The 18,097-nt window shown below is 44.3% G+C and overlaps 1 protein-coding gene across 1 annotated transcript; it reads right to left on the reverse strand.

Moving 5' to 3' along the window:
* Nucleotides 1-6,922: 6,922 nt before the first annotated feature.
* Nucleotides 6,923-17,518, reverse strand: LOC128414848 (cytochrome P450 2J2-like). Its single transcript, XM_053390746.1, has 8 exons — nucleotides 17,356-17,518; nucleotides 15,655-15,804; nucleotides 15,290-15,450; nucleotides 14,730-14,906; nucleotides 14,293-14,434; nucleotides 13,582-13,769; nucleotides 12,893-13,034; nucleotides 6,923-7,245 (listed from the first exon to the last, which is right to left on the reverse strand). Exons 1-8 carry the CDS (start codon nucleotides 17,516-17,518, stop codon nucleotides 7,058-7,060), a joined length of 1,311 nt encoding a protein of 436 aa, XP_053246721.1. The 3' UTR covers nucleotides 6,923-7,057.
* Nucleotides 17,519-18,097: the final 579 nt, after the last annotated feature.

The following is an 18,097-nucleotide window of genomic DNA, read 5'->3' on the forward strand; positions in this document are numbered from 1 at the left end:
TTTCAAAAGGCAGAATAATAGTGCTAAAGGCATCTACAACTGTGCAGGTTGTGCTACTTTTCTGTTTGGGGTGGGGGTAGTTTATGAGGTCTGAGAAAATGGAAGAACTGAGGTGAAATAAAGTTCACCATGATTGGGTGCTGGCATTGTGCGGGTGCCCTCTAAAAAGCATCCATACAATGCGCCCACACAATCATGTTGAACCTGCCATTTTCAGCTGTGAATGGTTTCTTCCCTGCCACAAACGTGTGTTTGTGCAGTGTTGGGGATAGGAACCATGTTTGTTTATTTCCTTTACTAAATGCTTCTTATTAAGCATCTCAAAGTGATTTCACGGTACAGTAAAAACCATATGCAAAACAACTGCATTTGTGAAAAGAGTTAATACCATTGGATATATAAAAACAATTTCAGCTAAATTCAGATACTGACTGCGATAAAAGTAATCACTTAGAAGGCATGTTTGAAGAGGAAATTCTTCAACAGGTGCCAAAAATACAATAAAGACAGTGCCTGTTTACTTAAAAGTACGGTAAACCTTGCAATGATACAAGTGTACAGAGAGATCCACTAGCACTTTACCATGCTAGCTCACCATGCTATACTGAACCTTACAGCATGTAATCTTCAGCTTCTCTGCTGATAGCCTTGCACTGAGCAAAACCTCTTCTCAGTGGCTACTTCACACTCCTGCCAATGCTGCTGAATGCAGTCTTGGCCTTATAGCTGCCTCTGTACACACATACATCCCTTAAAGAAAGGGAGGGTGGATGAGTCTGTAAATAAAGTAGTGTGTAGCTACTGACTGTCTCTTTCTTCTGCAGTGGGATGCTAGAAGACGAGTGTGCTCCTCTCAGGAGGGAGGGGTCGCTTATTACCGGTCTCTCTGGACTGAGGGCAATTTACAGCCAGAGGGTGACCATCGGAGAGACACCTCGGTGTCTTGGGAAGGTGGCGGCCTTCCCGGGCGTTTTTCCAACAAATGGTAGCAGAGGATGGTTACGTACAATGGTTATGTCCGATGGTTGCCGATGGTCGGTGGGTTCTAAGCCACCCAGTGCAGCTGGCATGCTAGCTCTAAACAGAATCCAGACACAGAGGATGGGCTGCTCAAGACATGGGCCAAACACTTAGTGCAATTTCACCCATTTTTTTCAAATTACACCAACAGTCTCTTCTATACTAAGGGAATTGCATGATTTTGGAAGGAACTTCGAAATGGACCTTTTAAAGCTTTAACTGCCTATATTTCCACACTTTGCTGCATGTTTTGTAATTTTTAATCTCTACTGGGGCTCTCTCATTAAAGAGTACTTGCCCCAAACCTGGATCTAGGCATCGAGGGAATCCTTCTATTTTACTCTTGCCACAGATAGACGCTAAAGGAGAAGATAATATTTGGATAGTGCTGGCTGTGTAACTAAAACCCATTTCAGGGTGCCAGCTACAGGAGGTAATGGATCAGGCTTCAGGTGTAAATGAAGCCTCATCCTAGATAGTAACATCAGGTGTAAAGAAAGAAACCAGCATTACACCCCAGTCTTTTTATTCATGAGCTTAAAGGTTGATTTCCTGAGGAAACTTATTTTTTCTTGCTGCACAAGTTGAGCACAAACATGCTTTCATTCCAAACGGCAGCAATTACCTGCAGGGGTCAGTGGTGTTGTTGTTGTTGGAGTGTGCCTTTGTGATTTTCATATTATAAGAACCTGCAGTTAAATTTGAGTGCAGAGTAGCTGATTTTCATTTGAGTATATCTCAACAGGTGGGATTTAGAGAAGGCAAGAGTAAGATAGACCACTATATGATGCTCCAACATCTCAAGGAGAAATACTCATCATGGAGCGTGGTATCACTATGTTGTTGTTGTTTAGTCGTTTAGTCGTGTCCGACTCTTCGTGACCCCATGGACCAGAGCACGCCAGGCACTTCTGTCTTCCACTACCTCCCACAGTTTGGTCAGACTCATGCTGGTAACCTCGAAAACACTATCCAACCATCTCGTCCTCTGTCGTCCCCTTCTCCTTGTGCCCTCCATCTTTCCCAGCATCAGTGTCTTCTCCAGGGAGTCTTCTCTTCTCATGAGGTGGCCAAAGTATTGGAGCCTCAGCTTCACGATCTGTCCTTCCAGTGAGCACTCAGGGCTGATTTCCTTAAGAATGGAGAGGTTTGATCTTCTTGCAGTCCATGGGACTCTCAAGAGTCTCCTCCAGCACCAAAATTCAAAAGCATCAATTCTTCGGCGATCAGCCTTCTTTATGGTCCAGCTCTCACTTCCATACATCAATACTGGGAAAACCATGGCTTTAACTATACGGACCTTTATTGGCAAGGTGACGTCTCTACTTCTCAAGATGCTGTCTAGGCCTGTCATTGCCCTTCTCCCAAGAAGCAGGCGTCTTTTAATTTTGTGGCTGCTGTCACCATCTGCAGTGATCATGGAGCCCAAGAAAGTAAAATCTCTCACTGCCTCCATTTCTTCCCCTTCTATTTGCCAGGAGGTGATGGGACCAGTGGCCATGATCTTCGTTTTTTTGATGTTGAGCCTCAGACCATATTTTGCGCTCTCCTCTTTCACCCTCATTAAAAGGTTCTTTAATTCCTCCTCACTTTCTGCCATCAAGGTTGTGTCATCTGCATATCTGAGGTTGTTGATATTTCTTCCGGCAATCTTAATTCCAGCTTGGGATTCATCCAGCCCAGCCTTTCGCATGATGTATTCTGCGTATAAATTAAATAAGCAGGGAGACAAAATACAGCCTTGTCGTAACTCTATTAGCCTTTGCCCTGCTTCGTTTCGATCTCCAAGGCCAAACTTGCCATTTGTTCCTTTTATCTCTTGCCTCTCTACTTTAGCATTCCAATCCCCTATAATGAGAAGAACATCCTTCTTTGGTGTCACTTCTATAAGGTGTTGTAAGTCTTCATAGAATTGGTCAATTTCAGTTTCTTCAGCACCAGTGGTCGGTGCATAAACTTGGATTACTGTGATGTTAAAAGGTCTGCCTTGGATTCGTATCGAGATCATTCTATCATTTTTGAGATTGCATCCCAGTACAGCTTTCGCCACTCTTTTGTTGACTATGAGGGCCACTCCATTTCTTTTACGGGTTTCTTGCCCACAGTAGTAGATGTGATGGTCATCCAAACTGAATTTGCCCATTCCCATCCATTTTAGTTCACTGATGCCCAGGATGTCAATATTTATTCTTGCCATCTCATTTTTGACCACCTCCAACTTACCCAGGTTCATGGTTCTTACATTCCAGGTTCCTATGCAATATTTTTCTTTACAGCATTGGACTTTCCTTTCGCTTCCAGGCATATCCGCAACTGAGCGTCCTTTCGGCTTTGGCCCAGCTGCTTCATTAGCTCTGGATCTACTTGTACTTGCCCTCCGCTCTTCCCCAGTAGCATGTTGGACGCCTTCCGACCTGAGGGGCTCATCTTCCAGCGTCATAACTTTTATATGCCTGTTGTCTTTGTCCATGGAGTTTTCTTGGCAAGGATACTGGAGTGGCTTGCCGGTTCCTCCTCCAGGTGGATCACGTTTGGTCAAAACTCTCCACTATGACCTGTTCATCTTGTGTGCCCTGCTCGGCGTAGTTCATAGCTTCTCTGAGTTCTTCAAGCCCCTTCGCCACGGCAAGGCAGTGATCCATGAAGGGGGGTACCACTATACGTCGCCTTTATTGATCTAAAGGGGGCCTTTGATTCCATCTCTAGATCTAATCTCTGGCACAAGTAAGAGGCCACAAACATTTATTGAAGGCTTTTATCGACCTGGTTAAAAGCCTAAGCAGACAAAAGCTCCACTCTTCCAAGCTACACCATCATTGGATTTCAGTTCTGCTGTATGCAGATGCTGCTGCAATTTTATCAATGATTCCAGCCTTAGAACAATATTGTAATGAAGATTCCCTTACAATAAATCACCAGAAAAACCCCCAAAGATAAAGGCATTTGGCAAACAAGATAGTTCTATAGACCACTGGACAGTGGCGGAGGAAGCCTCTCAGGTACCTGGGGCTGGACGAACCGCCCATAGGGATGAATGGGATGGGGTGAGCGGCACCCATAGGGATGGACAGGATGGGGGGCACCCATTCCCGCCCCCTCCATTGTTTGCTCGCCTTCCTCCTTCCCATCCTCTCCCCTGCCTGCCTGCCTTCTCCAGCCAGGAGTGCGGGGTAATGGTGGGGGGAACTGTGCAGGGGGGTGGCCAGTGCGATCCGCTGTGCTCTGCGGCATCAGCATTGGGGCGAGCTGCGCAGGGGGTGGTGTGATCCGCTGCGCGCTGCGGTGCCGGGGCGAGCCGTTGTGTGCTGTGGCGTTGGCAGCTCAAGCCTTTTTGCCACCCTCCTCAAGGATGGCACCCAGGGCGGAGTGCCCCCACCGCCCCCCTTCCTACGCCCCTGCCATTGGAGGCCATAAAATTGAAGGTGTGCTGACCTTTAATATCTAGGTGTAATTTTCCAGGCCTCTGGCTCAAGGAAAGCCCATAACATTCAAGTAACCAACAATGGTAAAAAATAAATAAATCTGTGCATAACATCCTCAAATTTCTCCAGACTAGGGGTGGCCACTACACTCACGCAGCTCCAAAACTATACCAGGCTAAAGTTTTGGCCCAGCTGTTATATGGTACCATTTTAGGACCACCACCTTCCCTTTTCTTCTGTTTAGAGCAAGTTCATTCATAATTCCTAAGAATGGTGGTACAAGTCCCTAGAAGTGTATCAGACGCCATGTTATGACTAGAGATTGCGTTGGTTAGAGTGGAAGCTAAGGTGTGCCTCACTTCCATAAACTTCTGGCTGAAGATCTGCTATTTCCCACAAGGTGTCCCCCATCCTATATTTATGCATCTGGTTCTTCCTGCTTAAGTGCAGAACTTTACATTTGTCCCTATTGAAATTCATTTTGTTAGCTTGCGCCCAGTTCTCCAATCTGTTACGGTCATTTTGAATTCTGGTTCTGTCTTCTCCCAGCCCTCCCTGTCTGGTGTCATCTGCAGATTTGATGAGCATCTCATCAATTGCTTCATTCAAGTCATTTTAAAACAACAATGGGCCCAGGACAGAACTGTGCAGCACCCCACTTGTCACTTTTTCCCAGGTTGATGAGGAACCATTAATGACTACTCTTTGGGTTCCATCAGTCAACCAGCTACAAATTCACCTAACAATTACCTAGTTCAACCAACATTTTACCAGCTTCCTTGCGAGAATATCATGGGGGTCTTTGTCAAAAGCCTTACTAAAATAAAAATACACAATATTCACATCATTCACCTGACCCACCAAGCTTATAACTCCATCAAAAAGAAATGAGATTCATCTGACATGACTTACTTTTGAGAAACCCATGCTGGGTCTTAGTAATCATAGCATTCTTTTCTAAGTGCTCACAGACCAACTGTTGAATTATCTGTTCTAGGACCTTCTCTGGTATCGATGTCAAGCTCACTGGTTGGTAGTTACCTGGGTATTCCTTTTTTGCTCACCTCCAGTCTGTAGGAACCTCACCTGTTCTTCTGCTTGAAACATAGCTGAAGAAAGCTTTTAAAATTATTTTTAACTTCTCTTGCAAGACTCAACTCATTCTGAGCATTAGCTTGCCTGACATTCACCCTGCATCTGTTAGCTACCTGTTTATGCTCCTCCTTTGTGATTTCCCATTTTTTCCATTTCTTATATAGGCAATGATCATTGCACATGTGCTTTACCACAACCTGGAAGTAGCAGTAAAAGGGGGTGGGGTGGGTGTAACGGGGTGGGCTTATTTCAGATTTTAATATTGCACAGCTTGAATTGACTGGATGGATAAAAATTGTCTAGACCCATCTGTTTGATTCAAAACTTTAATTGTGGAACAAAAAGCAGTAAATGATTCAACCAAATAATTCCATATAATATCTTGTGCCGTTCAGCACAGGCTCGGCATCTTAGAAATAAAAGATAATTCCAAACAGACCTAAAAGCTGAGGCCTCTCTCTTCCTACAGCTTCCAGTTTGCCTGAGGCTGTGCATCTTACTCTCACAGAGCATAAGAACGACTCATCCACCACCTTTCCAAGATGGCGAAGTTGTAATTCAATGCCTCTTATGTGATCTAAGGTTAAACACTCATGCGTTAGGTAGTAGAGGACAAGAACAATAGTTAATGATAAACTCATCTAGGCACTCAGAGAGAGCTGTTTCTAGCTTAGTACACTCAAGTGGAATTTCTCCATTTCAGTGTCAATTAAATTATTATACTTAGCAGGGCTTACATGCATTCCACTGTTGCACACAATGACCCAGAATGCAACTCCTGTGCAAATCGAGGGTTGCCTGTACACACCCTTCTTAAATTTCAGCTGATCTGTAAGCTCCTTATGCAGCCAAACCAGTTTCTTTAGATGCCTCCCAATTTTCTTTTTTGCTGGAATTGTCTGCATTTGGGCCTTCAATATTTCACCTTTAGGAAACTCCCATCCATCATGGGTCCCTGTCTCCTTGAGTGCTTCTGACCATGGGATCTCACTCAGTAGTTCCTCAAACTGGAGGCTTCTTCCCCATGAAATCCCTTAGTGCATATAAGATAATAATGAAAAAAGTTTATAACTTGTTTTTTAGATTGTGCAGTATTGAGCCCCTGTTCTCAAGCACATCATAGCAAATTATCTATGGTAATAAAACATAAAAGAATCTGCCCCACTCCCCTTAATTCCAGTCAACAGCAGGCATTGTCCTTTCACATTGTTTAAATTCCAAAGAAAACCTTCATTGTCCCGATCCTCTGCACAACAGCTGATTTGTTTGTAGCATCCCTTCCATATCTTGCCCAAAGAGTATTTTAAAAACTCAGATGTAGCTACAAACCACATAATTAAAGTAGCACCTGAGCAACCAAGGGAAAGCCACAGAATTCGAGAATTCGAGAATTGCAGAGTTGAAAGGGATCTAGTCCAACTTCCTGTAATACATGTTGGATGAAGAGAACAAGAACGATGTAGAAATTTACAGCAAGATATAAGACGCTGGAAGTATTATTATTTTTTACAGTATATGCTTTACGATGAACTGCTGCGGGGAACAGCACAGAGTTTATAAGGACGGGGATGCATTGTCAATGCTGTTACAGGTTCTTTGTTGAGTTTCTTTGCTTCTGGTATGTGGAAGCTGAATGCCCTCAGCAGGCTGGTGAAAAAGATGAACAGCTCAATCCTCGCCATCTGCTCCCCAATACATGCACGGGCTCCTGAAGAGGAAATAAGGAGAAAGTGGGAAGTGAGCAAAACATTTCCCACCAAATCCAACTCTCAGCAACTAGTTTAAAATCTCAGTAAGGAATCTGGGTGGGCCAAGTTTCCTACCTACCACCAAAAGTGGTCTCATGGAAAACCCCACTGCTATAAACCCAATTTTAGCAGTAACTTTAATTTTAACTGTCATATGATTCAAGTGCCACCAATAACTTTCACCAAATGTAGACAGTTGCAAAAGTATAGCTATCCACATGTTCTGCATCCTGAAAACAAATTCAGTAATACTATACATAATATTTTGGGAGAGCATAAGATCCTCCCCTATTTCTCATGAGGCTAATGGAACTTCAGGTATTCTTCCTTAGAGACAACCAAGTAAGGTATAGGGATACTCTGTCATAGAAGAACTTGGTTTGGGAAAGATGGCATTAAAAATGGGATCATTGTAGTAAGTTCTGCCTCCTGGAATTAGCAGTTTCCTTTTAAATTATTATTATTAAAAAATGCATAGGTTCTCCATTGTTGATCTTCTTCTTCGTCTGTTTTCCCTCTGTTATCGGAAAAATCCGAGGGCTCCCTTGGACAAAAAGTAAAGACACCAACCAGGATAACTTGGAGCAAAACAACAGCCTGTAGGCTTGGCCTTTATTGAACTGTTGCAACAGGGTGTTCCCCTCACTTGCAAGAGAGAGGAAAGACCAAGAAAAATAGTGTGCAAGGTCTTATAAAAACTTTTTGAAATTCCCCTCCTCTAGGTCAAGCCCACCCCCAGAAACATCATGCATACATTACAGAAAGGAGGGGTTGAGGGAGGAGTTGGTGGTAACCTGAGTGTCTTGTCACCTGGCTGGTTCCTCCTTTCCCCCCTCCCCATGAGTCACTTCCAGGAGACAAAGGGGAGTTTGCAGTTTCCTGCCCCCAGAGGGAAGATCTGATCATTGTCCTTTGTTTCAGTCCATGCTGAATCCACTCCCATATGCAACTTCTTTGTGATCTTGATTGTCTTCTGTCTGGGATCATCAGGGTTGGCATAGCAACTGGGCAGGGCTCCTGTGGATGTGCTGGGATGGTGAAGGGATTATGGCTGACCAGAACCAAGCCACCCCCCTTTGATAGTTCTTGTCATATGGAGTAAAATAAAATGGAACAGTGCAAATCCGATGTATGGTTGATTTTCTATGAATTTATAACAGAAATGTGGCGTATGTAGTGTGTGAGTGTGTGTGTGTGTGAAGTTTGTACAAACAGAATGATTGGGGTGGGGGGGGGTTCTTGCTACACCTCAAATATATAAAATCATAGAATCATTAATTCTAGAGTTGGAAGGGGCCCTGAGGATCATCTCGTCCAACCCCCTGCAATGCAGAAATATGCAGCTGACCCATACAGGGACCAAACCTGCAACCTTGGTGTTATCAGCACCACACTCTAATCAACTGAGCTATAAGTTTGGGGGCAGAAGGATCCCCTAAACTTTGGATCATTGTCGTAAGCTCTACCTCATGGAGAGCCTGATCCTCCTCATAATTTCTAGGTTTAGTAAATGTTAGAATTTAATCAATACTTGGAGTGTTAAGAGAAGGTTCCAGACGCTGAATATAGCAATGTCAAAAATACTGGTCAAACCAGATTTTTTGTCCTAAGAGATCCCCTGGCAGAAGAGCCATCCTGTAGACTTTGCATCGAGAAACGCCTTTAAGATAAGACCTTTAAGCTGTGCACCAATCATCTCTATGGAGCAGGCATAAGCTATAGATGGGGACTGCTCTTTCTGCTGTTTGCTTAAATTGAATGGGAAAGTGCTGACAGCCTCTTCAGAAACCTCCCATCTTCTACCAGAGCTGGAGCTCAAGGTCCTGTGACTATTCTCAGGCTTTGCTGGGAGGCTGATGATGAAAGTCTGATAGCTCAGTGTGACACACTCCATCAATTGACTCACTAACCAGGAGAAGGAAGAAGACGAAATCACCTGTCCCAGATATATGCAGGGAGAAGAGCTCTGTTCATCTCTTTCCTGCTGCTGAAGAATAGCATTAACAGTCTTCTTGGATTACAGCCTAGATTCAGCAGCTAATTATTTGCATTCTCCCCAGAGTTTTGACAGCTGACAGTAATGCTTCAAAAGTGAAAATGTATCCTAAACAATTCATTTGAAGCCATGTTCTATGACTTTTCTTTACATGGCTTGCCACTGTTCTCAAATTTCAAGGCGGTCTTTGAGCATCTTACTGTTTTCAGTAGGTTTCACAACATGCTGTCTAGAGTTACCCTTAATGTATAGATAGCTTGCCAGTTAACTGGCAACAGAGGTTGCTTAGAAGTATGTGACTCAACCCTCCCCACCCCCATGTTTTCCCTTGGGTTGAGAAGGCTACTGTGACCTGTTTCAGAGTCTCTACGTACTTGCAGGTAAAGGTAAAGGGACCCCTGACCATTAGGTCCAGTTGTGACCGACTCTGTGGTTGTGGCGCTCATCTTGCTTTACTGGCCAAGGGAGACTGCGTTTGTCCGCAGACAGCTTCTGGGTCATGTGGCCAGCATGACTAAGCTGCTTCTGGCGAACCAGAGCAGCACACCAAAATGCCGTTTACCTTCCCGCCTGAGTGGTACCTATTTATCTACTTGCACTTTAACGTGCTTTTGAACTGCTAGGTTGGCAGGATCTGGGACCGAGTAATGGGAGCTCACTCTGTTGCAGGGATTTGAAACACCGACCTTCTGATCAGCAAGCCCTAGGCTCTGTGGTTTAGACCACAGCACCACCCGCGTCCCACGTACTTGCAGAAGAAAACACAAATTTGGATTAAATATGCATCCACTTTATTCCATATGAAAAGTTGTATTCTCTTTCACGGGTGGGGTGGACAAAGGACTCAGTAATAATGAATGAGTCACACACAGGTAATAAAAGACAAAATGCCAGCAGGTGAAGCTTTCCCATATTTGTATATCTATACTAGAAAAAGATTAACCTATTGAATATCTGCCTGCTACACAGCAGTTGCAACTGGACTTCTCCGCAACCCTTCCCCTCTGCAGGGAGGTGGGACCGATTCGGATGGTCCGCCCCCGCCACTTAATGGATCCAATTGGCTTCCAGAGAGTGGTAGGGGATGCTTTATCCCAAGTTGATGGCCTTTCAGCTGATTCCCTGGTGGCACGCTGGAATGCGGAGTTAACCAGGGCTATTGACTGTCTGGCTCTGAAGCGCCCTCTCCGATTGCATGGAGCCCGGACAGCCCCGTGGTTTTCCCCGGAGCTGAGGGTGATGAAACAATCGTTGAGACGGCTAGAGCGCCGGTGGCGGAAAACTCATTCTGAATCAGACCGGACACGGGTTAGAGCTCAACGTCGAGCCTACCAAGTGGCAATGGCGACGGCGAAGAGGGCCTTCTTCGCCGCCTCCATTGCATCTGCAGAAAACAGCAGCAGGAGACTTTTTCAGGTGGTTCGCAATCTATCGGAACCACCTGTACCACCGGGGCCTGGTAGGGACCCCAAGATCTCCTGCGATGCTTTTGCAAAGTTTTTTGCAGATAAAATCGCTCAGATTCAGAAGGAGGTAGACTCCACCGTGGGAGCAGGGCCAGGGCGGGAGAGTGCTAGAGTTCTGTCTGGTCCTGTTACATGGGATCAATTCCAATCTGTTACCTCCGAGGATGTGGACAGGCTGCTTGGACAAGTGAAACCGACCACCTGTCTCCTTGATCCTTGCCCATCCTGGCTGATAAAAGCGAGCCGGGAAGGGCTGGGCGATGGGCTCTGCGGGGTGGTGAATGCTTCCCTCTGTGAGGGAGCCTTCCCAGACCCGCTGAAAGAGGCGGTCATTAAACCGCTTCTTAAAAAAACATCTTTAGACCCGGCCAATTTGGCCAACTATCGCCCAGTCTCAAATCTGCCATTCTTGGGCATGGTGATTGAGCTGGTGGTTGCTGAACAACTCCAAGCACGCCTGGAGGAAACGGACCATTTGGATCCCTTCCAATCGGGATTCAGGCCTCACCATGGGACTGAAACTGCCTTGGTCGTGCTGGTTGATGATCTCCGGCGGGCTAGGGACAAAGGTGAGAGCTGTTTCCTAGTTCTGCTGGATCTCTCAGCGGCCTTTGACACCATCGACCATAACATCCTTCTGGACCATCTAGAGGGGCTGGCAGCTGGGGGCACTGTCATACAGTGGTTCCGCTCCTTCCTCCTGGGCCGTGTCCAGAAAGTGGTGGTGGGGGATGAGTGTTCAGACCCCTGGGCTCTCACTTGTGGGGTGCCTCAGGGTTCTGTCCTCTCCCCCATGCTTTTTAATATCTATATGAAGCCGCTGGGAGAGATCATCAGGGGGTTTGGACTGGGTGTTCATCAGTATGCAGATGACACCCAGCTCTACCTCTCCTTTAAATCAGAACCAGTGAAGGCGGTGAAGGTCCTGTGTGAGTGCCTGGAGGCGGTTGGAGGATGGATGGCGGCTAACAGATTGAGGTTGAATCCTGACAAGACAGAAGTACTGTTTTTGGGGGACAGGGAGCGGGTTGGTGTGGGGGATTCCCTGGTCTTGAATGGGGTAACTGTGCCCCTGAAGGACCAGGTGCGCAGCCTGGGAGTCATTTTGGACTCACAGCTGTCCATGGAGGCGCAGGTTAACTCTGTGTCCAGGGCAGCTGTCTACCAGCTCCACCTGGTACGCAGGCTAAGACCCTACCTGCCCGCGAACTGTCTCGCCAGAGTGGTGCATGCTCTAGTTATCTCACGCTTGGACTACTGCAACGCGCTCTACGTGGGGCTACCTTTGAAGGTGACCCGGAAACTGCAATTAATCCAGAATGCGGCAGCTAGACTGGTGACTGGGAGTGGCCGCCGGGACCACATAACACCGGTTCTGAGAGATCTGCATTGGCTCCCAGTACATTTCCGAGCACAATTCAAAGTGTTGGTGCTGACCTTTAAAGCCCTAAACGGCCTCGGTCCTGTATACCTGAAGGAGCGTCTCCACCCCCATCGTTCAGCCCGGACACTGAGATCCAGCGCCGAGGGCCTTCTGGCGGTTCCCTCATTGCGAGAAGTGAGGCTACAGGGAACCAGACAGAGGGCCTTCTCGGTAGTGGTGCCCGCCCTGTGGAATGCCCTCCCATCAGATGTCAAAGAGATAAATAATTACCTGTCATTCAGAAGACATCTTAAGGCAGCCCTGTTCAGGGAAGTTTTTAATATGTAACGCTGTACTGTTTTTAACACTGATTGGGAGCTGCCCAGAGTGGCTGGGGAAACTCAGCCAGATGGGCGGGGTATAAATAATAAATTATTATTATTATTATTATTATTATTATTATTATTATTATTATAGTTATTTATTCTTTCTGCCTGCCCTGAGATCTCTGCTCTTTCCAATACCCAACCACATTCACTCATTGGCTAAAAACACTGCAATGAGGGAGTAGGATCGTATCTCGCAGAGCAATTGTTTTAACTGCTGCTTGTAGTGTTTGCTTCATAGCATCCATTCTACGAGATGAAAGTTCATTTCTGTTGGCTGTGTGCCTGGTACTGCAATGCCACCTATATTTTGTACCCTACCACACCTTCCTGATCAAAGCTTGACCTCATTGAAGCAACCCGGCAAACATGGTTATGAATCACTTAATCATTTACCTGCTCCGAATGCCAGAAATTCTTCTCTAGCCACAAAATTTCCATCCTTGTCCAAAAAATGATTTGGATTGAACTCTCTAGGATTCTCCCATTGTTTCAGATCGTAAAGAACAGAGCGCAGATCTGGAATAACAAAGGTTCCCTGCAAGGAAGAAACAAATGACTCAGCCTACATCCAGGCAGGGCATTATCTTGCAAACGGGTTGTTGAGACCCAATTTTTCTGCGTACTCAGTTGGCACAGGCTCATTGCCATTCTGCTGCTGGCTGCCTACACCACTGGTTGAAGGCTAGCAGGAAATATCCACAGTATGTATTTTTATCCCTCCCTCCCCAATTCCCAAGTAGCTTACAAGATTAAACCTCAGATTTCTTGTTCATTTTTCTTTTTAAAAAATGCTTTTGCACAATTCTGATTTAACAGAATTGCACCTGCAGGCATGGCTGGGTTATTGTTTTGTTTGTTATTATGTTATGGATTTTTTGTGTTTTTACACTGTAAACTGCTGTGATCCTTGGATGGAGGATGGTGTATAAATTTAATAAATAAACAATACATCTCTTAATATAGAAATCAACTTCACCAGGCTCATGTTATTTTCAGTCCACATAATATATAGAGAAGAGATGTGGAGAGAATGTGCACAGTGGACCCAAATGGCTATGAAGCAGAGAAAGCAGAGTCTGTACCTTGGGAATGGGATAACCAAGTATGTTTACATCCTTCACACTCTGCCTAGGTGGCCCAAAAAGCAATATATATTTAGCACGCTGGATCTCATGAATCACTGCATTGGTATAAGGTAGTTTCTTACGATCTTGATAGGAGATTGAGTGAGAGGAACCAAAAACATCTTCCATCTCCTTGTAGACTTTATCTGAGGGAAAAGAATATTTATTCACTTGTTCTTACATAACTCCACAAACTCCAAAGAGAATTTCATATAAAGCTTTCTAACCATCTTCATTCAGAGCTAAACAACAGACTATTGGAATGTGAGTAATATTTCTACATGTGCCTTGATTCTCTTCAATAAATCTATGTATGAGAGCTTTGTGGAGTTTTGTTGAATACTATCCAGATTGAGAGAGAAGTCTCAGGATGGAATAGTAAGAACGAGTGAGTTCACCCTTCTTTCTAGGCTTGAAGAATTAGACTGAAACTAGATTGCAAAAGAGGAAGGGAGGTTTCTTCCTGCTCTGGGCAGAGCCAATAGAAAGGAAGTATTTTCCAGATTGAGAGAGAAGTCTTAGGACGGAATACAGACCATTTCATTCCTGGATCAGGATGGGCTGTTGCTGTCACTGAACAGGTCTCTCTTACCCTAGGCTCAGACTTCGGTAATAGGGTGCCCTAAACAAGGACAAATTCCGGTGCCCTAAATCCAGCACTGCTCTTACCTTGGACTTCTGGATGAATTGCAATAAGGAGCATTGCCCATTTCAGAGTAGAAGCAGTTGTCTCTGTCCCTGCACCAAAAAAATCCAGAATACACTCAGCCAGATTATCTTCATCATATGTAGTATAAGGATCATTCTGGGTCTGTTAAGGATAATGATAAACATTAAATTTATTTTACAACAGACTTAAAGCATTTCACTTTTTGGTGTTCATGAAAATTCTTCAGTATTTTTGTGCAATTTTCTCTTAATATACACATTTTTGTATTCAGTATTGCCTAACCTAGTATACACAGCTTGGCAAAGCAATTTCTTCTAATATCAAGCAATTTTGTGTGTTGTTTTAACTAAGATTTGCATATATTTGCCTACTTTAGCCAAGGGTATGCATTTTTGTGATGAACAGAATTCACATACAGTGAGGATATTGTACCTACTTTCTCAAGCTGAAGTAGATAGAAATCAATGTAGTCCTGTGGCTCAGTCAGGGAATGTTGCTCCCTATGTTTCTCTATCTCCTTCAGCACAATGGAAATTGCCTCATCATAGGCAGAAAATATCTTTTTATGAGTTCCTGGGAGATATTGCATGATCCATGGGAACATTTCATAAAGCTAAAGGGAAGCAAAATCCAAATGTTTATTTATAACTTGAAAAGAATAGTACTAAATATCAGAGGTACTATCTGTCCATGACTGCAAAAAGAACAACTTATGCAAAATTCTGGGGAAGAGAAAAGAAATGTCATCAAAGATCTGAGGACCTTACAAAAAGGAAGAATATTCCCACCCACTCCCCGTCTTTAAACCTTACAACAACCCTTGTGAGGAAGGTTAGGCTGAGAAAGAGGGACCAAACAGGTATTTAAAGCCAGGCCTTCTCCATCTATGCCCAACACTCTATCCACGACCAAAACGGTTTTCTGAGTGCTACTGGCCATGGGTTAGGACATTGGGGAGATCTGTCTGGCTCAATAAGGGGGGGGGGGAGAACTCACAGCATGGAAAAAGCTGCCTCCAAATTGTAAGCTCATTTCAAGTATCTCCAGCAGTCTCTTAAAGTTTTCATCATCTGTAGATAACTGGTTTCCAAATGTCAAAGCACATATTATACTGGAGATTGACTTCGTGATTGGTACCGATGGATCAAATGGCTGTCCTGCAAAAGAAGTCATTTACTGTCATATTACTGTCAAGCTGATAAATTTCACATTAGGGTTGGAAGGATACTGGAATCTCCAGCAATAATTTGTTCCAGAAGAAAACAAGCAAAATACATGACATTCCCCCCCAAAATAGATAGACCAAATAAAGGTTTCAGCAGACTGGAATGTGCCAGCATTATCACCCTTGTATCACATACCCTTTGAATTTGCAAAGACCTCCACAAGACGATGGGCTGCCTCTTCTATTTGGTGCTCCATGCCTTTCTTCCCCAGCCCCAGCTTCCGCATAGTAGCTATACCAAACCGCCTCTGCTGCCTCCACGTGTGACCATTTGAAAATACAATTCCTGAAGCCATCAAGAAACGACAAATTATTGGTCACAAATACTCATGCCCAAAAGATTGTTGGGTTGGTTGCCAGCTTAGAAGAGGCCAAATTAAGTGCTTATGCATGCAAGAAATGCAAGGCTGCTGCTGAACCACAGCAAAACTAGACAAGATGCCTTATAATTACCTCCTTGCCCTTATGTCTAGTAAAACTAGGAACTATTATAGCAGGGGTCAGCAAACCTTTTCAGCAGGGGGGTGGTCCACTGTCCCTTAGACCTTGTGGGGGATTGGACTATATTTTGGGGGGAAATAATGAATGAATTCCTATGCCCCACAAATGACCCAGAGATGCATTTTAAATAAAAGGACACATTCTACTCATGTAAAAACATGCTGATTCCTGGACCGCCCACAGGCTGGATTTAGACGACTATTGGGCCAGATTTGGCCCCCAGGCCTTAGTTTGCCTACCCATGTATTATAGCATCTTATTTGACTGGGCATACAGAGAAAGAGGACACCGTATCAGAACTAATTTCAAGTACTCTTCTGTCTGGTGTGTAAGAGGCACTTAGTCATCACCCAAGGTGTCCAGCTGTAGCAGTTGACGCTCTTTGTTATTATTTTTAAGTAATTGGTAATTATTCATTATAGAAGGGTTACAGATAAATCCGTAGAATCCATAGGGTTTTGTTGATTACCGGTAGCTATTAGAATTGTGACTTCTTAACATGGGGTACCTTCATGCTCATTGTACCAGCTCCCTTAAATTCTAACACTTTTTAATATTACTTAAATGTTGTTAAGTGGTCGACTTTATACACCATTTCCCACTTTCTTTTTAATACTAATGCTCAGTTAAAGTGTTTAATGTTAGAGTATAAAGGGACTGAAGGGGGCGAAAAAGTCTAATAGTGGATTATTGCTGCAGCTCCTGATGATAACAGGTTCTAAATTTAGCTCCTTAATGGTTGCACTCTACAGTAACAAGAGCCTGATGGCTCATCCTCCTGTCATAGTGGCCAACAAGATGCTCGCTGGAAGCTCACAAGCAGGACCTGAGTTCAACACTACGTTCTCCTTCTCTTGTTTCCAGCAATTGGAATTCAGAAGCATACTGCCTCTGATTGTGGGGAAAGACTCACTAGCCATAGTGGCTAGTGGCCATGAATAGCTTTATCCTCCCTGAAAGTTGTCTAGGCTAGGGCTGCCATACTGGGATTTCAAAGGTGGAAGTGACATCCAGGGGGAAAGGCGGTGGTTAGTCCTGGATCTTTGGTAAGTTAACTGAAGATTTGTGTTTTTGTAAACCCCCCCCCAAAGCTCAACAATTTTGGGGTCTACCTAATTTGGGGGATCTTTCAGGGTGTCCTGGTTTTTACTTTGTGAAATATGGCAACCATATCTAAGCATCTTCCACAGCTCTCCAACTTGCCTTCAGTAGTTGAATTCAATAGTTTAATTTTTGCACTGTGTGAAGTACTTTTGTTTGTCTGCCCTCAATCTTCCAACTCTTATGAGTTCCCTGGGGGGAAGACAAGTAAAACATCTTATTATCCACAACTTACCCCTTCCTTTTAATGTTGTTCTAAGGAAAGGGGTCACCGGTCGGTCAACAAAATCTTCCTCATGGTTGATCAGGGCTTCTTTCACGGCTTGGAAGCCAGACAGTACTACGACAGGTAGAAGTCCTATTCGTATAGTGTAAACGTTTCCATATTGCTTTGCCATCTGCCATTGGGATCAAAGTGGAGGCGAGAAGCAATCATATGGAGGAGGCGATTTCAAGTTAGTATGTGACCTACACCTTTCTTCAGCTGCTGGCAGGGTGGAGCTCTCCACTCCCTTTTAAACATAAGCCACTATTTTAAAGTAACCACTTACATTTCTTCATTCAATAATCATGTAATAACTAAGCATACACAACTTTGTTAACAAGAGCACCTGTATCTTACTAATGCCTTACCATGCTATGGAAAAAAGGGAAGTCTCTGTTACGGCGGCGGAGGGAGGCGGGAACCTCTGAGAAAGTGAAGGACAAAGCATATTGCAAGATAAGAGAGATGTAATATGGAAAGAGGGTTACAGTCTTAAGTCCACAGCTTGGGAGGGCTATTAAACACCCATTTGTTTTATCTGGCCTTCCCTTGACTATTTTGTGTCCTGTTTGCTGGACTGGAGCTGGGGTAGAATGTATTATTTTGGATTTTAAAAAAAAATATTTACTTTGTATAATTGTAGCCTTTTTTCTTTCTTTCTTTCTTTTTTTTTTTTAGTTCAAAAGAGGCTGTCCAGATAAAAGGGCTTTCT

Source organism: Podarcis raffonei, chromosome 5 (genome assembly GCF_027172205.1).
Source record: "Podarcis raffonei isolate rPodRaf1 chromosome 5, rPodRaf1.pri, whole genome shotgun sequence".
Lineage (NCBI taxonomy): Eukaryota > Metazoa > Chordata > Lepidosauria > Squamata > Lacertidae > Podarcis > Podarcis raffonei.